At 36.5% G+C, this 22296-nt stretch overlaps 1 protein-coding gene across 1 annotated transcript; it reads left to right on the top strand.

Annotated features, from left to right (window-relative positions):
- The first annotated feature begins 768 nt into the window (after positions 1–768).
- On the top strand, positions 769–13663 carry RpL31 (ribosomal protein L31). Its single transcript, XM_083130341.1, has 3 exons — positions 769–898; positions 11693–11916; positions 13471–13663. Exons 2-3 carry the CDS (start codon positions 11693–11695, stop codon positions 13619–13621), a joined length of 375 nt encoding a protein of 124 aa, XP_082986467.1. The 5' UTR covers positions 769–898; the 3' UTR covers positions 13622–13663.
- The last annotated feature ends 8633 nt before the right edge of the window (positions 13664–22296 follow it).

Below are 22296 nucleotides of genomic sequence, written 5' to 3'. Positions count from 1 at the left end.
TTTCCTGGGGAGAGAGTCGAGCCCCCTGTGCCCCATCTTGGATACGTGCTATTATCAATAACAGGGTTACGGAACATTCTCCGTCTTGCCTCGATAATTATTTCTCTCCTTAAATTATTGTCACATTATTTTATTTCACACCACAAGAAATCAAAAGCCTCATTTTATCTAGTGTAAACCTAAAACTTTCGGGGGGGCTCGAGCCCCCTAAGCCCCCCTCTGGATACGTGCCTGCACACAGTAACCAATTACTTTTTCTTGAAGCTTTCACGGCCCATGCTAAGTTTACGGGGCGAAGAGAAAGCCCAACTGGCCCTACCTGTAAGCCTTCATAATAGATGACCTACTTCAATCCTTCAATGACGTACAACGGGAATTTCGGCAATATTTGAAGGCGCATTCTCCAGATGGAAAACAAGTATCGCCGAGATATCTTGCACATCTCATTTCTGTATCATTATGCGTAAAAAGAATGGATTTGAAACGAATTTCAGGTCGCAATGAAAATGTGTTCATTGTTTTCGCGACCTTTAGGAATTCCGAGCACTCCCTACTTGAACTGGCAGCATTGAAATAAATACCAAGATTTCACGTATCGCACCAAAAGCAAACACCTTCTTCGTCAGCGCCGTATTTCGTCTTCTGATGTCAGGCTAAATGTAACTTGTTTATGCTTATTTAAACCTAACAAGCCTAACTTAACCACAAAAGAATTCCGTGCTTATGTCAGAAGACGAAATAGGGCGCTTGACCAATAAGGTGTTTGGGTTTTGTGCGATGAGTCTACTCTTGAATATAGCTGGCAACATTGGCACCTCTTTACAATCGTCAACAAGTGAAAGGTGCTCGAGTGAAATTGCGGTTGACAAATATCTGAGATCATCGGAGGATTCTCAAGGTATATTTCAGTTTTTACTTGCTACACAAATTGCAAATATTGTTAGTGCCTGTATTGCTCTGCATGGGTTCGACATTAGTACTACTAAATATATAAATCATCGTATGAGACGATGCTCCTCACATGCGGTCTGCCCATTGGATTGTATCCTCCGAGCTGAAATGTTATTTTCAACATTTTTTTTAAAAAATTAACCAAACATCAAGAAGTAATCGTATCAAATCTGGTGGCCGCATCTGATCCAAGGATTAAGAACATTTCCATGGGAATTGAAACTTGCTACGTGCAAAAATAAAATTAAAAGCTTAAATAGAACGTAACTGAAGATAAATCAATTTTTAGTATAAAATGTCCTGAAACCTGAAGTATTCACATAAAATCTAAATATGTAAGTTTTTAAGTTAGTTTCTGAATGTTTTTGAAGTAAATTGTTTTAAGAAGTAAATCTTAAAACAATTTACGGTACTTGTTTACTATCCTTCGGACAGATTTCGTACATAGCTCCACGAACCATTTCCGGTAAGGTTAGGTAGGGCCACGCATATGTTACAATAGTTAAAAATTGGTTTCGAAAAAAATATTCGTAGCCCCACACCATTCTCGCATAGCCCCATGAAACATTGACGCATAGCCCCACAGGTGACCGAAGGATAGTAAACATTTACCCTGAAGATGACCGGACCCCTCTCCGATTTTCTTCATATTTGGCATACTTACTAATTGAGGCCTGCCAATGATGAATCTGAAGTTAAAATTTGTCTGAAATGTCTAGAAATTGCAAAATAATTGCGAACCATTGACGTGTGTTTAGATTAGGCAAACATAGTTAAAATTTCGTGTCGTGGTAGTATCAGGATCTAGAAATTGCAAAATAATTGTGAACCATTGGCGCGTGGTTAGGTTAGGCAAACTAGTTAAAATTTGGTGTTGTGGTAGTATCAGGAATATATATATTTGCTTGTGAAACAAAACTGTTTCCATTCCGAAAACTAACGCCTTATTTTCGCTTATTTTGCAATTTCTAGACTTTTTCGACAACTTTTAACTTCAGATTCGTGATTAGGAGGCCTGAATTAGTGAGTATGCCAAATATGAAGAAAATCGGAGAGGGGTCCGGTCATCTTCAGTCGTTCCCGTATTTCTTCAATTTTACAGGAGAAAGTACTTACCGAAATTATTTTATCTATACTTTAGGAAGGTCTTGGAAGTGTGTTTTCCCCTAGCTTAAATTTTTTTGCCGGTAAATCATGTAATTTTCGACATGAATTTCAATCCGATGCACGAAAGCTGTTCCCTTGATGTCCGTCTACTACGTGAACCAAATTTTTGCGTGCCTTTAATGACGTAACAACCAGTCAGTGTTTCCAAATACATGGTTTTGTAACTGTGTAACAGTTGTAGAACATAAATAAACGTGCGTTACTGTTCATTTCTGTTTACGAACTTGCGACAACATGACGTGCACATGATGCATGGTGAAATTGCACAGCGTTGAAGATCCAGTAGAATTTGTAATTCACCATGGAATTGTGAAGGAATTGGAATGTCCCAAAAAAATAAATTATCTTCAATTTTTCTAATTTTAAAAAACAATTTTAACTATGTTTGCCTAACCTAACCTTGCCATCATGCATGGTTCGTGGGGCTATTTATGAATGGTTCATGGGGCTATCCCTGAATTGTTTGTGGGGCTATCCGTGAACGGTTCGTGGGGTTTTCGAACCTGGGAAAAAATATTTTTCTAATTTTAAAAAACAATTTTAACTATATTTGCCTAACCTAACCTTACCGTGCATGGTTCGTTGTGTTTTCGAACCCGATAAATTATATTTTTCTAATTTTAAAAAACAATTTTAACTGCTTAACCTAACAGAACCTAACCTAACCTTGCCGTACACGGTGATTGATGAAACCAACACGTATCTTGAGCAACCCAACAATGACACGTTCTTTTTTACCCCAGTAAGTAGCGAACAAGTACGTAAAATTTTTAACAAAATGAAATCAAAAGCGTGCGGTTATGATGGCATAAACCTAACTATTTTACAGTATTGCATCCCCTTTTGCTTAGAAGCTCTTACGCACATTATTAATCTTTCCCTTTCCAAAGATTGGTTCCCTCAAGAGTGGAAAAAATGCGAAGTAACACCTATACCTAAAAAATCCAACCCCACAGAAATAAAAGATCTACGACCTATTAGCATTCTATCCACAACGTCCAAAATACTTGAAAAAGTAATTTATGAACAAATACTTTCACATATTCAAGGTTTCCTACCACACTTTCAATCTGGTTTCAGAAAAATGCATAGTACTTGCACTGCGCTGGTAGATATCGTAGACAATGTAAGTAAAGGAATAGATGAAAATGAAGTTACACTTTTAGTCTTGTTGGACTATTCAAGAGCGTTCGACTCGATCAATCATGAATTGCTATTGGCCAAACTGTATCACTATGGCGTTACCGGAAACGCGTTAAATTGGTTTCGATCATATTTCGGCAACAGGAAACAACGTGTGAAATATCGGGAACCGGAAGTCACATACTCTAAATGGTTAGTTGTTCAACAAGGCGTCCCTCAAGGAAGTATATTGGGTCCACTACTATACATGATTTATGTAGCTGATTTCGACCGCGCTGTCCAATATTGCCACTACCATCAGTATGCTGACGATTCGCAAATCTATATTCAGTGTAATACAAAAAACCACGATAATGCGATGACCAAACTTCAATTCGACCTTGATGCTATAACAAATTGGTCACGGAGAAACTCTCTTCAATTAAATCCATCAAAATCTTGCTTCATGACCATAGGAACTCATGGTACACTTAAGAAACTTCACAAAAACGCACCTTCTCCTCCAACTCTTGGCAGTATACCGCTATCCGAAGTGGTTACAAGCAAAAACTTGGGGATTGTGTTCGATAGACACTTAAATTGGGAGCCACAAGTCGAATTTATTGTGAAAAACTGTATGGGGAAACTTAAATCTTTGTATCATTTAAAACATGCTCTGGACGCTAATGTTAAAGATCGTCTTATGCAATCACTCGTCCTATCCACATTAGACTATTGCGCTCCAGTGTACAGTAATATATCCCAGGGCTTAAACTATAAACTTCAAAAAATTCAGAATTGTTGTATACGTTTCATATTTAACCTAAACAGAAAGGAACATGTATCCCCCTATTTAAAGAAACTTTCTTGGCTAAACATTAACAATAGAAGAAAATACTTAACACTCACCTTGATGCACAAAATACTTAAGAGTGGCTCCCCAAAATACTTATCCGATAAGATCTGTTCTCGTAGAACATCAGCCGAACATAATATCCGCAACAAGCACAATCTAAAAATCCCCAAACATAAAACCGCCACATATAACAAGTCCATCATTGTTACAGGGATCAGGGAATGGAACAAACTGCCTGCACCATTGACTCACATTATTTGCCATCAAAGTTTTAAGAAAAATCTGAAGAACTTACTATTGTCCCAACAACTTAATTAACCTTCATATGTTAACAATTGCACCTGCACTTATACATCATATAATGCATACCTAACCTACCCCCCCCCCCCCCCGCATACACATTGAACTACCGAAGACTTATTACTTATCTTTACTCAACAGTATATATACTAATCTATTCAATGTATTATTTTATCATTGTATAATCTTTATGTTATCTTTATTGTATTATCATGATCATTATGTGTTTTTTTTTCTTTCTTTTTGTTTTTATTCATTTATTGTATCTTTGACAAGGGTTGGTTGTAAGAACGGCCCATGAGGCTGAAACACGCCTGCTTAAATAAAGACCATTCTATTCTATTCTATTCTATTCTATTTTTCGAACGTGGAAAGAAATACAAAATCAGTAACATGAAAGTAGGTATTTTTCTATGACGAAGGTTTCAACACTGCATAACCACTGATCATGGACAACGCTAGTCAAGATTTCTCCACCATATCGCGTGTAACGCAAGCGAAGGCGAACAAAAAAAAAAATACTAGATATGTCTAAAATGGAGATTATTTGCGTGGAAAAATTGAAATGCCACCTTCAAGAATCCTTAGGAATGCAGAATACGTATGTATCAATGTGAAAAATAAGGGAATTAGAGACGTTTGGTGGTTACTGAAATTTTACTTTTCTTTTTTTCAAGCAGCCATTTGTTTACTGTCATCCACTTCATGTGTATCAGGTGCACTATTTAGTGTCTAAATGTGTTCATTCTTAGGTTGGTTGTGTTTAGAATTAAAATGATATCCCTAAATGCTGAAAATAATAACCTAATAACACAATATCCTGGTTTTTCTTGTATGTACGTATTGCTTGCATGATAGAATTATTTTCCTGTAGTTTACGGTTATTACAAGCATAAGAAAACAGTTTTTTCTTTGTGACGTTTCAGGAGAACACACGCTCCTTTCATCAGACATTTATTTTCATTTTGACTAAAGATACAGTTATAACAATGGTTAGTAATTTTTAAACAAAAAGAATCTGTTATATAATGGATGTTGTCAATGTTACATTGTTGTAATATAGCAACTTAACTGTGAAAAAAGCAGTCTATTTTATTTTTATTTTAGAATTTTTTAAATTATGAATCCCAAATATCATCAGGTAATTCAAATTCACCATTGTTTTCACAAAGTCTCTTGATGTTTTCTGTTACATTAAATTTTAAAGATGGTGGCTTACTCCATTTGTGAAAAAGAAAACTCCACACTGGATCTATGTTACCATTTTCATTATTTAATTTATTCCAGTGTTCTTCTGCAATGAACGAGGCTTCCCAGACATTCAACTCTGTGTTTCCCGTTAATCTTTTTAAAACCCTTCTCTTTTTAATCAAATGCTTCTCTTCGATGATATGAGTTGACAAACCCAGTAGAATCATGGGAAATGGTTCGATGGTTTACTGTATGTGCAAATTACAATTACTTTATATTTGATGGCAAAATCTATCAGCAAAATAATGGTCTATCAATGGGAAACCCAGTATCCGGAATCATCTCCAGCATTTTCCTTCATTACATAGAATCTCCAATTGTTAATGCGATAGGTGCGGATATCAAACTCTACATCAGATATGTAGATGATGTGCTAATTATTGCTAAAAATGAGAACACCATCATGGACGTATTTAAATCGTTAAATGAATCACATCGTCGCATAAAATTCACTTGCGAACCCATGAATAACAATGTAATTTCTTTCCTTGATCTGCAAATTAAGACAACTGACTCAACAATTCAAACATCAGTCCATAGAAAAAAATTAGCGGGGGAAAAATACATCCATGCCAAATCAGAACATTCGCGTATAACAATGGATAACATATTTTTAAATTTTTTCCTGAGAGCACAAAGACTATGTTCTAATAATGAGGATATCAAAAATGAAGAAGAAAGGCTCTTTAATATAGCAAAAGAAAATGGCTTTCACACTAACAGAATAAACCAAATCAAAAAACAAGTTGCAAGAAAACTAAAGGAAAAGAGAAATACAGACAAAGATGAAAAATCTGTTGAAAAGAAATTTGTGTGCATTCCATTCCACAAGGGATTCTCACATAAAATTGCAAAAATTTTTAAAAGTTTTAATTTCAAAATTGTTTTTAAAGCACCAAGAAGTTTGGAATGTACATTTAATGAATTCAAAATGAGAAACTCGCTACCAGATGTGGAAACCACAGGAATATATAATATAAGTTGTTCATGTTCAAAAGATTATGTGGGACAAACAGCAAGGAAAATGGCAATAAGATGGCACAAACATGATTTGGACATTATAAATCTAAACCCAAGAACAGGTTTGTCAACTCATATCATCGAAGAGAAGCATTTGATTAAAAAGAGAAGGGTTTTAAAAAGATTAACGGGAAACACAGAGTTGAATGTCTGGGAAGCCTCGTTCATTGCAGAAGAACACTGGAATAAATTAAATAATGAAAATGGTAACATAGATCCAGTGTGGAGTTTTCTTTTTCACAAATGGAGTAAGCCATCATCTTTAAAATTTAATGTAACAGAAAACATCAAGAGACTTTGTGAAAACAATGATGAATTTGAATTACCTGATGATATTTGGGATTCATAATTTAAAAAATTCTAAAATAAAAATAAAATAGACTGCTTTTTTCACAGTTAAGTTGCTATATTACAACAATGTAACATTGACAACATCCATTATATAACAGATTCTTTTTGTTTAAAAATTACTAACCATTGTTATAACTGTATCTTTAGTCAAAATGAAAATAAATGTCTGATGAAAGGAGCGTGTGTTCTCCTGAAACGTCACAAAGAAAAAACTGTTTTCTTATGCTTGTAATAACCGTAAACTACAGGAAAATAATTCACAATATCCTGGTCTTGAACATGAAACCCCCTTCGAGCCTCACATGGAAATCTGCAGAAATTCTTGTCTGATTGCCGGAAACCAACAATGCTTGCTCGTTTAAGTAACTGATACTTAATAAAGCTTTTGGTAACGGTTCCAATTGTGTTATGCTCTTTTTCAAAATCTCGCAGCAGAAACACTAACTATCGTAGGACTTTGGCAATCATTGTCACACGAAATTTGAACCTTTTTAAAGTATTTAGCAGTGTTTCGATTTCGGAAAAGTACTTGTTAGTGTTGAAAAAAATACCTTACACAACAATGTCTCCTCCAGATATGCAAGGCATTCTCCGTTCATGGAAGCGAAAGGAAGCATCGTGAAGTACTGCTGAGGTAATTTAAACGTTACAGAAGCTAATTAGCACAGTTATCTCCTGGAAAGCACAGATTATGTGAAAAATAAGATGTTGAAAGTACCTTGCCAAAAACTCACATTTTGCAGACTACAACCGCTAGACGTTCCTCTCTCCCCAGATGTTCGCAGGAGGTCCGAAGGGGTTTCGTGTTTGAGAGAAACAGTAGCGACATCTATACTGCAGGAGGCCTTAGAAAGATCGTTTCGCGGGTTAACAGCAGACGACGCTCGCACACTGTTGCCGATACTCTCGCGTCGTCTGCTCCTCAGCCAAACAAACAGGTCGAGGTAGCAAGAGGCAGAGGTCACTCACCCTTCCAGAAGGATGCAGCGCACTAGCTGTAGCAACCGGGCTTGCTGATTTGCGGACCTGATTGGTTATCGCAGACCCACACCCATATTGTCGTCTGCTGCAAGCCCACGAAGCGATCTTTCTGAGGCATCATGGAGTATAGTAGTGGAGCGATTTTACAATACCGAACCCTTCTCCAATTTCGTTCATATTTTGCATACTCACTAATTAGGGCTCATAATCACGAATCTGAAGTTAAAATTTGGTGCTCACGTGTGGAACTTGCAAAATAAGGGGGTCAGTGATCGCAACCGACAATGCACAATTGCTCATTATTTATCGCAAGATTTTGTGTTTCGAATACTTAAAGAACGAAATATATATTCCTGATATACTAAGACCCAAAAATTTAACTATGATTGCCTAACCACATGTCAATGGTTTGTTGGACTAGCGTAAATGGTCCACAATTATTTTGCAATTTTAAGATGTTTCCGACAAATTTTAACTTCAGATTCCAGATTCGTCATTAGCAGGCCTCAATTAGTAAGTATGTCAAATATGAAGAAAATCTGAGAGGGGTCCGGTCATCTATTTACCCAACCAAAACTAAGAAATGGCTTTTTCCAAAGCAAAACTTACGGAAAAATGGACATTGTACTTCCTTCCTTCCTTCAAAAGACACCATCTTCCTCACATGAACAACTGAAGGTCTCACTTATCGCACAACACTTTATTAACGTTCTTGTGTACTGAATGCAATGTAAGAAATAACTAGTCTTACTTATCGTACAACACTTTAGCAACCTTCTGAATGCAACGTAACGAGTTGCGAACGTCACTTGTTCACATGAGAAAACATGGCTGCTTCGTTGTTTATGTATGGACAATCACCGTGTTAATTCACAATGCTATTTTACAATTTCTACACGTGACCACCAAATCTTAACTGCAGATACGTCATCAGGACTCCATAATTAGTGAGTATTAGAATTATTAACGAAATTACTTTTTTTGGTATTGTAAAATCACAACCTTCTACACGTTATGTTGAAAGTTCCGCACGAGAGCGTCAAAATTTAACTGCAGATTCGTGATTAGGAGCCCTAAATTAGTCAGTATGCGAAATATGGACGAAATTGGAGAAGGGTCCGGTATTGTAAAATCATACCCTAGTAGTAATTAGGGGTGTGCGGGATGGGAAATTTTAAAATCACGATAGCCAGGAAATTTTCGAGATGGGGGAACGTTGAAAATTTTTCCAGCAGCCACCCCCACCCATACCGATGGATATACAGCAGTTGTTTTTCAGGGCTAAACAAAAAAATCATAAAAATTTACCCAAATTGCCCACTGATTCCGGGCTCCGGCCCTGGGGTAATTGACCTACCGCGGCCCAGCCTTCGTTCCGATATGCACCGGGTATGTGATATGCAAAATCAGGAAAAGCTTCAAACTCAATACTTCACTAGAAACAGGGATGTGACTGTTGAAGAAAGTCTGCTGTCATGGGGAAAGGAAATGTTCATAATGAATATAATCTTCATGTACCTTGCAAATTTTTTCCCTTTCTAGTGGAGGTACAGACTCAAATGACATAGGTACTACAAACACATCCAATGTACCACTTTACACACTTCACTCTGCAACTACGTAGAAAATGCTTATTTTGAAGGTGTACATGAATATTTCTTAATTTTTTTTACATATTATAGGTTATTTGGTTAGATATTTTGTATTTAATGATGTTAATATTATTACATTGTTCGGTTAAAAGTGCTAAAGTTGGTAGCATTATAATGTGCACATGTTTTTTTTTCTTGCCCCACAGACCATTGCAATCAAATATCTTGATTTCAGTTTCACGTCAAACATAACTTTGCTAAGATTACTATAAACATTTAACGTAACCATAAAAATTACTATCAATATTAACAACATAAAATGAACACCATTAAATCTAGAACTTCTAATCAAATAAATCCGATCATATCTGTAAAAAAAATCGATAGTAAACAAATGTACATAAAATGTGCATTTTTATGCCATGTTGCTGTAGGGATGAAATTTGAAGTGGCGCATGAGTGATGATGTGATGGTTTGTACCTTGGTTAAGGCATGGATGTATCATCATGGCCTCCATTGACACATGTCTTCGAATAGCAAATTAACATAAAATGTTTTCCTTGATTTTCCATAGGTGAGTCACTATTGATGAAATTGATGCATCTCGAATTCACTCCTTTTTTTTTTATTTACTCCAAATAGAGTTAGCTCTTCAAAGTAAGGGGCACATTTTTAGAGTTATATTCCTCTTACACAATGATACATATGTCTATGACATTATTTCCTATTTGGGTATGAATTTACAATACCGGAAGTATCTCCAATTGCTTTGAAAATGTTGTGCAGTAAGTGATTTGCATGTGAGAAAATGCCATCTTGTGTAAAGGTTGAAAACATGATTGCCCCATGAACCATTCATGGTAAGGTTAGGTTAGGCGAGCATAGTTAAAATTAAGGGTCATCATAAACATAGTTTTGAAATTCTAATCATTGCAAAATATATTAGTTTTCTTCATAAATCAAGGGTGTGTACTCCGTTCACGGACCCACTTTTTTCGACTTATTTTGCAATTTCTAGACGTGACGTGACCAATTTTTAACTGCAGATTCGTGATTACGAGGCCAAAATTAGTGAGTATGCCGAATTTGAAAGCAATTGAAGATACTTCCGGTATTGTAAATTTGCTCCCCTATTTATATAAGTTTACACCATTTTTTTGCCCTAGAAAGGATGAGCAATGTTTTTCACATGGGTTGGACTAGGAATAGAAAAATACAGTGTGCCCGTTCACCATGGGGCCTGTAATTTTTCACCTGCCATTTGAATTTTCAAATACAGTTCTAAAAAAATGTTGTTTTTTTTTAGTAAATCAAGTTCCCATGAAAATGTCCATTACGTTTTTTTTAATAACGGGTACAGTATATTTTTTTTTGTATTTGTGTTTTTTAATATCACGTGTACCATTAAAATCGGAATAACAAGCATGCCATTATAGATTTTGTACTATTGGTAGCCAAATATTATAATCTGCAGTGATATGGTAGATTTGGCCATGTATTGAAATGTGTTGCATACTTACTTCATTAGGATGTTCTCTCCAGTCCAAGAATTAGTTACTTTTAATCCAATCTTGTATTAATTACTAAATTAAATGTTTTAAGGTCACATTTCAAAATGAGTAGCTTTATCTTAGATGGATTCATGGTAAACAATTAAGCCTTGTTTCCGTGTTACAAAAACACTAAATTTGCCGACCAAGCCAGTTTTATTTATGCAAAAAAAAAAAAAAAAAAAAAAAAAAACTATACATAATGTTTAGACCAGGGCCACCTTTAGATTAAGGAACAAATTAAAATTTTAATTTGTTTAGTCTGAAGAAGGGCCTGATACAGGGTCGAACCATTACGTGTATAGTGTTTTTTACATAAATAAAACTACCTTGATCAGCAAATTTAGTGTTTTTGGATTCACTGCTTTCATAGCCTATATTAAGAACAAAATGCTGGTTCTTGAAAAAAGGGCTCGTCTGATTAGTTGTTTTTTTTTCTACTCCTGGCTTAGACCATTCAGTGCACGTGTACAGGGAGCACAGCATGGGTATTCTATTGCTAAGTACATTACTCTGTTGTTTCCTTATTGTAAACATTGTTTTATTGCAGATGGCCAAGGCAAAGAGTGACAAGAAGGGAAAGTCCGCTATGAATGAAGTTGTAACGCGCGAGTACACAATCCATATGCACAAAAGGCTGCATAAAATTGGGTTTAAGAAGAGGGCACCAAGGGCAATAAAGGAAATCAGGAAATTTGCCAAGCAGCAGATGAGAACCGATGATGTGAGAATCGATACTCGCTTGAACAAGCAAGTTTGGTCACGTGGCATAAGGTTAGTGGCTGGTGGGATTTTTTGTTTTTAGCGATGCTTTTATTCAGAGCTCAGAAGTTGATGAAGCAGTCTTTTTCTTTGGTAAAGGGGGAGGGGGAATGCTAACATAACATAGTCTTCAGTTTAGTTGCTTCCTTGATGGCAGACAATGCCGTCACCTTCTAATCAAATCATCCAGATTCAATACCTGATGGAGGCACATTGTACAGTGGTTCGGATCATGCTTTAAACTATAGGTCCAGTCCTGATTAGCCTATCTGAGCACGAAGTGTACTTTGACCAACTTTTTTTCCTTTCAGCTAGAATCAGAAAATATTTTGATTTTTTGGGTTTGCTTCAGACACATTAAGTCAAATTTCTTAAGAAATCACTTAATGTTGCAGGCAACTTTGGTATCAAGTGCATTTGCACTTAATTGTTATATTTTCATTAGCTTCGGTAGTTTAAACCTCCAAACATCCATCATCTATGAAGAATCAAAGCTTGCATTAATATCCAATAATTGTAATTTTTGAAATGCTCATTTTATAGGTAACTTTTGAGAAACTTTCTGATTGTACGAACACCCAAATGCAAAAGAAACAGGAGGCAAATTGTTCATTTTCATTGATTTTTTCACAGTGTGGTAATCATGAGAAATTAAAATGCCATTAAGCATAGGACATCATTTGCTTACTAACAGAAGAATTCCATACTTTAAAACAACACAGGGTGTAGAATAAAAGAAGAATGGAAATAGTGATTGACAGCATATCATTTTTCCCCTTGGCTTTACATGTCCATACTAAATAATGTATTTTTTTAAAAAAAAACACTAAAAATGCTTACTTACATTTAGTGAGTAGTTCTATGTTGGTTGAGCAACGTTTCGGGGTTCTGAGATACCATAATGGACGACTAGAGGCGAGACGTTTTAACAGTTTAGGAGTAGACATTTTATTGCGTCTTCGGGGTTGCTTAATGGGAGGGATGCCGACATTGGAAGCTTTTTTCAAGGCTTAAAAAAATGATTTGTAAATCTTGTCTATGTCCAAATGTACCTTTTAACCTAACCCTTGTTTTAAAATAAGTGAAGCCTGAAGAAGGGGAAAGTAGTAGCATTTTTTGTGTTTTTTAAAATTTACCACAAGTGAGTAATACGCACACGTGCTATTATGTATGTCCATACTAGGAGTCAGTGTTTTTTCTGTGCCCCCCCCCCCCCCTTTATAAGGAAGCAAACAACAGATGCCTGGTTTCCTGAAACTTACATTTAAAAAAAATGCATCTTCAGAGGCTTGTTTATTTTTCAAAATGTAGGGGGACAAGCAACATGTTGTGGAAGTGTGGTTGTTTGTTGTACTTTCCTGTATGTTTCTTAGTAAAACTGACACACTGCTTAATCATACATTGAAAAGGGCCACAAAATGAAAAAAGGAGATATTGGAAATCTAAAAGTATAAAATGACGTTAGCCCCAGATTTCCACACATAATAATCCAGGTCTGCGTGGGAGTCATCCATAAATAGTTTGTAGTTAACTGCATTATGATTAACATAAGATTATCTTTTCCAGGAGCGTACCATTCCGTATAAGAGTCAGATTGTCTCGGCGTAGGAATGAGGACGAAGATTCACCCCACAAATTGTACACATTGGTGACCTGGGTACCTGTACCAACATTTAAAGGACTTCAAACAGAAAATGTGGATCCAAGCCAAGATTAATTGTATGGAACTATGAAATAAACTTGTATATTCGGTCTTTGACATATACATTTCTAAATTCTAAGTTTCAAAACACACACATTCAACCCATGCAACTAAATGTTGTTTTGGGAAATAGAAATTCATCCAATGGTGGCTGGCCATGAGAGCTTTCCAGGGATGGAAATAAGTCAACGTTACCGATCAATTTGATTACAGCCTAGGGATAAATTAGCAATTTAAGAGAACTGGGATTTTATTAAAAATATATATTAACTGGCCTCCAGGTCTCCATAGCCAACCCTGGCCCTTTTTTGTGAAGGTTAAAATTAATTTCATTATTATACTAAACAGAAGTGTAAAAAAACATTAAAGTTCAAAAATAATAATAGAGGAAAATATAATTGCTGGAAGCTAAAACTTGTCCTTATTGCACTTCATTTATGTGGATGAAAGAAGTTAGTTTCCTGCACTGCTTCAGAATGCATCATCTTCCATTCCTTCTAGTAGAAGTTTTGCCATGTTTACATCCATCTCATACCTTCTATCGTGTGAGTATGGCCTCCAAGTTCACCTGATTTAACCTACCAGACTTTCTCATATGGAGGAGCATGTGTACATGAATAAATCATTTCCGCTGGAGGGTTTACGCGAGAACATGTGACAGATCTGGCTGTCACTTTCACGAACATGGAGTGCCGTGCCGAGTTGTGTTGTGTTGTGGTTGGATGCTCCACCACATGTTACGTTTGTCACCCATTTCTCATCCTCTCAGGTTAAGACATACCAATGTTTGGTATTTCCACTTAATTCTCTGAATGTTTGTGACAATGGTTCTACATTAGCATGCGATTTCGATTGTCTAGTGCTTTAAGTATAGTTTAAAGCACTAGATGATGGATAATGTCCAATTAACATTGCATGCTATTTTTTCCACCAGTCTTGTTAGCAGTTTCTCGAAAGTCGGGGAAATGAAAATTGGTCAAGGAAAGTTGGAGGAATTAAAATCAAGTGCAAGATGCAGTGAAGAAAGGTTTCGGTACTCTTTTGTAAGGGAGCTTTCAGACCGAAGCGACATGAGTGTTTCATGCTGAAGCAAGAGAAGCTACATGGGCCCCATACAATCTGTGTGCCTCTGCTACAAACAGATTGAGGCGACAATGCATGCTATTGAGAAAATTGTCCCCCCATACAAGCTATAAGTGACATGTACATGTTACCGGCCAAGCCTCAAATTTAGGGGATTGTGTAGTCATAGAAAAAAAAATACTTCCCCCACAGAGCCTTATACCAGTAGGCTTATGGGGGAAGTATTTCTTTCCACGACTATACACCATATTCTAGGTTTATAAGTTATAAAATATCCGTATTTACTGTTCGAATAAAAGTAATTTGACAAAGGGGCATTTTTCACCATTCATGAAGTAGCTTAGGCCTGCTTTAGATAAAATCATTTCCTTAACATTTTTGCTAGCATAAATACTTCCAAAAATAAGTAGCATTTTTTTATAGTAGACAATAATTTACGTGGAACCATTTCATGTTTGCATTCTAGTTAGTACTTGCAATTGCAATGTGAAGGATGTAGAAAAAACATTGTATGCTTTTCATGCAGTATAAATTATCCAAAGTTTTGCAGTTTTTACTTAAATAACTATTTCCTCTATTAGTTACTGTATTAATGAGACCTCATGAAAAACAAGTAACTAAGAGGTTCTTCCATATGTATACTGTATGCTATAAATTCTGTGTTTAAGCAGCACAATTGATTTGTACCGGTTCAAATCCGGGAACTTTTCTAATGGAAGCGGCCCCGGTGCCCACCCACATCGAATGACATGGGTACCTGGGGGAAACCCTGGGGCGTGATGCTGATCACATCACCCCCACTCACAACCGGATCAAGAAAGTTGGGGCGTTCCCCCCACACCCCCTTCATGGCATGGTGCTAAGCACAGGGGAGCCCTTTACCTTTTACCTAATACGGTTTCCTAGGAAACCTTTTTCCTTTCGGTTGAATAGTTATCAGCTTTTAAAGATGTTACATTGTTTATTGTAGATTAGGCACACACAGGAGATGTACTACGTAGAAATTTTCAGCGAAAAATGCAGGCTCGACCAGGACTCGAACCCAGGTCTCTGGCATACTGTGCCATTGCTCTAACCACTGAGCAGGCGAGGCCAGGCTGGCCAGAGACGCGGGTTCGAGTCGAGCCTGCATTTTTCGCTGAAAATTTCTACGTATTAGATTGTTTACATCACACTTGGCCACCACTACATCTACCCTTGGGATGTAGAGCTCACTTCTGATTGGTTATGCTACACAAAATGCTAAGATAATTAGGACTGATTCTGTCAAATATGTTATGGCATCAAAATGCCAATAAAGTTTCTTCACTTTACACAGTAGAATTAGTTTGACAAATTTTAAGGAAAATGCTTTAGTCTTACAGTCCTGCTGCTCTTATATCCGGCATGGGAACCGCCTTTGTGGCAGTGACCCTTTGTTCCCATGTTTAACTGCGAAGGAACTTGCGGTCAAACAGTCAATTATGCCCACCTTTTGGGCAAGAACTGACAACGTTAAAAATTCCCCTCCCCAAAGCAGCCAGTAGGGAAACAGGAGATTTTGTCAAAATAACCATTCTGCACTGTGATTGCACACTGGTTAGTACGGTGACTCCACTGTAAGTAGTCTTAATAGAGTGCGTTCGTTTTAGCTCTGGGCCGAGATAGTATGCGAATTACTTTCAACAACTCTTATAACGCTGGTTAGTACTCGTTATGCAATATAAATACAGAGCATTCCCTGACATTCGCTACAAGACACTGTGGCAAGCGGCCCGGCATCAGCACTTTTCTTTCCCTTTGAACGGGTCCGCAACAGTCGGTAGAGTCTGCTATTAAAATTACAGTTTTCATATTGTGTACTAACCTTGCAACACATTCCTGGCATCTCCCAAGGAAATTGGCATTTACACATGCAAGTTCGTCTACTGTAATTCTCCCGATTTCTCGTACAATACTCTTAACTCACGGATTGTGTGCAGATCGCCTTTGTATACTTTATTTTTTAGATTTCCCCATTTTTCTTTCCACTTTCAGAACTGACCCTGTTACTCTAAACTTTTTTACGAGGTTTAATATAGTGGTCCTATATGGAATGGGAACACCAGGAAATTTCGTTGCAAAACGTCGTCTCACTTAGAGGCCTGCATAGTCTGCCTTTTACCTACCCACTGCCCGCGAGGACAGGTATACCTGCTCGCCTGCCCACGGCAACGAGTCGACTTGCATCTTTACCCAGGTTCTTGGTCTTCAAGGTGCTCTGCGCTTACAAGGTAACTGGGCATTCAACAAGACCTGGGCGCCTGCAAAACCTGCTGGAAGGAAACAGCCCTCCGGCAGCGTGTCGCTCCACGTGGATGGCTGCAGCCAGTGTTGCCTACTTACGTAGCTCCTAAATCCTACGAAGTCCTAGGAGGAGCTCTCTCCTCCAAGGAGAATTTATATACTTAGCGATTTCAGTTTATTTTAATAAACATACATGCACCAACGGAAGATAAAGATGATAATACTAAAGATGATTTTTATACAGTTAGAACAGGTCTTTGATAAATTTTCTCAGTATGATATGAAAATTCTGTTAGGTGACTGTAATGCACAGATTGGCAAAGAAGAGACATTTAAACCCACGATTGGTAAAGAAAGTCTTCATGAATTAAGTAATGATAATGGTATAAGATTGATTACTTTTGCAACCTCAAAAAATTTAATTGTGAAAAGTACCACTTTTAAACATAAATATACTTGGTCTTCTCCAGATGGTAAAACTCATAATCAGATAGATCATATTCTCATTGATAAGAGAAGGCATACTAGTATAATTGACGTTCGTACACCTAGAGGTGCTGACTGTGCCAATGACCATTATTTAGTAATTGATAAATTAAGACAAAGACTCGCAGTGATAAATCATAAGCAACAAAATCTAAAAGTTCTAAAATTTAATACAGGAAAATTTGCTGATGAAAGAATTAAGAAAGATTACCAAATTAAACTGTCAAATAGATTTGATGTTTTGCAGGATTTAAATGATGAAAATATAAATGAAACAGCAGTAAATAAGAATTGGGAGCACATACGTAATGCAATAGAATCAGCAGCTAAAGAAAGTATAGGATACCATAAACCGAGAAAAAGTAAGCCATGGTTTGATAATGAATGTCATAATCTAATAGAAATAAGAAATCAGGCTAGACTTAGGTGGTTAAATAACTCTGATGACACAAATCTAAACAATTATAATAGAATAAAGCGAGAAGTTAACCGCACGTTTAGAAGTAAAAAAAGAGATTACTTGAAAAGCAAAATTAACGAAATTGAAACAAACAGCAAAAATAAAAATATCAGAGATTTATATAAAGGTGTAAATGAGTTTAGAAAGGGGTGGCAACCTAAAGTAAACTTGATAAAAGATAAAGACGGTGATTTTCTAGCTGACCCAAGCGACATTCTAAATAGATGGAAGAACTACTTTAATGACCTTTTAAATGTCCATGTAGGAGATAAATCAGAAGTGAATGAAGTACACACAGCAGAACCTTTAGTTCCAGAACCTAACTTGACTGAAGTTAAAGATGCTATTAAAAGGCTAAAGAATAACAAAGCACCTGGCATTGATTTAATACCAGCTGAGTTAATTAAATATGGTGGAAATTCATTAATATGTCAAATTCATAAATTAATTTGTTTAATATGGAATAAGGAAGAAATCCCTCAACAGTGGAAAGAATGCATAATTGTTCCTTTGTATAAAAAAAAGTTGAAAAAATGAACTGCAATAATTACCGTGGAATTTCTCTACTCTCAACAACATACAAAATATTGTCTAACATTCTTTTAACAAGACTAACACCATATGCTAATGAAGTTATAGGTGATTATCAATGTGGATATAAACGTAACAGATCAACTACAGACCAAATTTTTCACATCAGACAGACACTTGAAAAAAGTGGGAATATAATCAAAATGTCCATCAGCTATTCATTGATTTCAAAAAAGCATATGATTCGGTCAAAAGAGATAAATTATATAATATATTAGTAGAGTTTGGAATACCTAAGAAGCTTGTTAGTATGATAAAAATATGCACCAGTGAAACAGAAAGTAAAATTCGTGTGGGTATTAATATGTCTGACAAATTTACAATTCATGATGGGTTAAAACAAGGAGATGCATTATCTCCATTGCTCTTTAATTTTGCCTTAGAATAGGCTGTAAGGAAGGTAAAAGAAACTAAAGAAGGACTAAAATTAAATGGGGTGACTCAGTTGTTAGCATATGCAGATGATGTAGACTTACTGGAGGATGATGTGAATACAATTAAGAATGATGCTAGAATATTTTTCAAAACTGCTGAAGATAGGGTGACCAGACATACTCTTTTTAAGAATTAGAATTAGAATTTAAAATTTTGGGAGCGTCAGCACTGAGGCTATTTTGCTCCCGTCACATTATATGGGGGCCAGCCCCTTATCATTACAAATAACAACTCTAACGTTGTATCACTAAAAATCTTAAAATGTTCTGACTTCTGTTAAAAGCTGAGGCTGTAAACGGGCACTCAGCACACACAAGGACAAAAAACAGGACAACACACACAAAATTATACTGGCCATAATGCCAGTCGCCAGAGCCTCGTTAGTCTTTAGTCCAGGGTGCACTACGTGGAAGTGAGGTTGACTTTTGGGCGCCCCTTACACCCCACTCTTTTTAAGAGTATTATACTCTTTTAGAGGTTCATATACTCTATACTCTTTTCAATTTGCAAAAATCCACAAATATACTCTTTTCCATAAAAACGAAGGTAAATATGATATTGAACAACATATAAAATCGAAGTCACACACAGAATGTTCATCGGTTTCTGAGACACGTAAGTTGGATAGTTTCTTCAAGTGTATTGATGGATACAGTAAGTCAATATGGTTTGGAAACTAAGGTTGTTGGATTTGTAGCAGATAATGCACCATTAAATTTTGGTAGCATAAACAAGACAACATCAGGAAATAAAAGTGTGCACAGAGAGTTACAGTGCAGATTAGAAAAAAATATTTTGCCGTTTATTAAAATTTCGGTAAGGATTCTTCTATTTCGCGTTTTGTTTTTTCGAAGCAAATACTTAGAAACATGGTCACTTCATTGTTTTGAAGATGTCAAGAAACTGAGGTATTTACTCCTTGACTCAAGACTTTCCTATGAACAATTTCAAGAGACATTTTCATATATCCATCAACAAGCAAAACATATTTCAAATTCATTGGAATTTAATGATAATGGTATTTCAAAAGCCGTTGAAAAATATCATGAAGGAGGGGGGGGGGGAGAAAAGTAGCAATGATGGGTAAGTGGAAGTCAGTGTACAAAGATTTAGTACAGGCTTGGTCAAATTTAAAAGTGATTGTGCCTCTTATAAAATTCTTGTTTACTCTACTCTGGCTGGTACAAATGTTGATTGTGAAAAACTCTTCAGTGTTATTAAAACTTATTGGCGAGAGGAAAAACGTACACTCCTGGTGTCAACACTCGGAACAAGTAATGAAAGTGATATTTAATGTAGACGTGACCACAATTAAGGACGATTTAAACATACTCAAGAAAGCAAAATCATCCCAAAAGTATGAATGATGGTGCCCATTGGTGAGAAAGTTTTTGTAATTAGCTAATTACATTAGACCCTTAAGTAATTTGAATCTGTAGAGTGTAGGCCTATTTTATAGGGGCTATAATAGAAGCAATAACAAATAGCCACCCTTATTTTAGTTTTCTTTTTATATTTTGTGCATGCGCACCTTCAACCTATAGACTATACTCTTTTTGGTCAACAAATATCTGGTCACCCTACTAAAGAGATAGGTTTGGAAGTTAACAAAGAGAAAACTAAATATATGCTTACAGGCCGAAACCAAGTGTTAGGTAATAATCAAAATCTAATTATTGATGATAACTCGTTTGAACCAGTTTCCAAATTCAAATACTTAGGAGTAATATTAACAAATGAAAATTATATTAAAGAGGAAATAAAAAATAGGCTTAATTCAGGAAATGCATGTTACTTCTCTCTTCATAAACTTTTGTCTTCTCGTTTAATATCTAAGAAACTAAAAGTTAAAATATACAAAACAGTAATTTTGCCTGTAGTATTATATGGGTGTGAAACTTGGTCCCTTACATTGAAAGAGGAACATAAATTGAGAGTATTTGAAAATAAGATCCTTAGGAAAATCTTTGGACCTAAAAGGGATGAGGAGACAGGTGAGTGGAGAAGGTTACATAATTTAGAACTACATAATTTGTATGCATGTCCAGATATTATTAGAATAATTAAATCGAGAAGACTTAGGTGGGCAGGCCATGTGGCACGAATGGGAGAGGAAAGAGGAGTTTACAGGATTCTTGTTGGGAAACCTGATGGTAAGAGACCTGTAGGAAGGCCAAGACGAAGATGGAGGGACAACGTTGAGATGGACCTAAGGGAAATTGGTAGGGATGGAAAAGAGTATATAGATCTTGCTGAAGATGGGGAAAGATGGAAGGCCTGTGTTGCTGCAGCCATGAACCTTCGGGTTTAAGAAGGCTAGAGAGTTAGTTAGTGCGATTTCAGTTAAGCGTAAGCAGTTTTTATCTTATTGCCAGGAAATGCACGCAATATTACAGCTTCATTTATCTAAATGAATGATCGAGGAAACAAAAATCTCCTCACTGAAAACTAATTGTTTTTCATTGCATGGTGCCTTAACCAGTCACTCAGTGGCGCAACCAGAGGGGGCAGGGTGCATTGCTCACAACCTTGGATGGAAATTAAGTCTAGCGGAGGGGTCAGGGTGAGGGTCAAACATTAAAGTACAAGAAAAAACAGGCTGGCAGAATTAAAGAGTAGCAGGGCTAAAGGGTACTCAAGATGGAATTAATTTTCATATTTTTCTTGCATTTTCCTTCCAGACGGCCAAGGGCACCTGCAGAGGGGGGATGGAGGGGTAATTGCAACCCCTTGATTTCAAATTTTATGAAAGTAGAAATATATTATAAAATATTATACAGTCTCATCAAGTTCAATGCCGTAGCAAAGGGGTAGTGGGAGTCGGCCCTGAGCGCCGAACGATCTAAGTGAGAAAAGTTTTAAAACAGAATGATATGGCGGCCCGTGATATCATTTGCTATTAATGTTGGTTTGTTACGAGTTGGATGAATTGATTATGTAATACGTCGCTCCATGTCAAAAGAAAATATTGTAGATGGAAATTTTACATGCCATATGTATGTACATTCGGAATGCATTTATCATGCACTTTCTCTCTTTCAAAAACAGTTTGTGTGCTTGTTTTCCATTATTAGCTAATGTGAAATTGAAGTGTTAAAAAAAAAATTCTAATCCTCTGTTTCAACACAAATGCGTGAGAACCGACTTCTACCCCCTTTTTGCATGATTTATGAGGATAATAATGCCTTTCATGCTACTTTATTACTATTATTGTGATTGTTGTTGTTGGCACGTTTATCCAAGTATTAGCCCCCCCCCCCCCAAACGAGGGTAACGGCAATGCCCCTGGCTGGCTACGGTCCTGGTGTTCGCAGTAGAACAGTGTGTTGTTCGACTCGCGACCTCTGAGTCGAATGTGACATGTTTCAGT

Source organism: Lepisma saccharinum, chromosome 10, assembly GCF_977018435.1.
Source record: "Lepisma saccharinum chromosome 10, izLepSacc3.1, whole genome shotgun sequence".
Classification (NCBI taxonomy): Eukaryota; Metazoa; Arthropoda; class Insecta; order Zygentoma; family Lepismatidae; genus Lepisma; species Lepisma saccharinum.
This window is presented reverse-complemented; position numbering and strand designations above follow the sequence as displayed.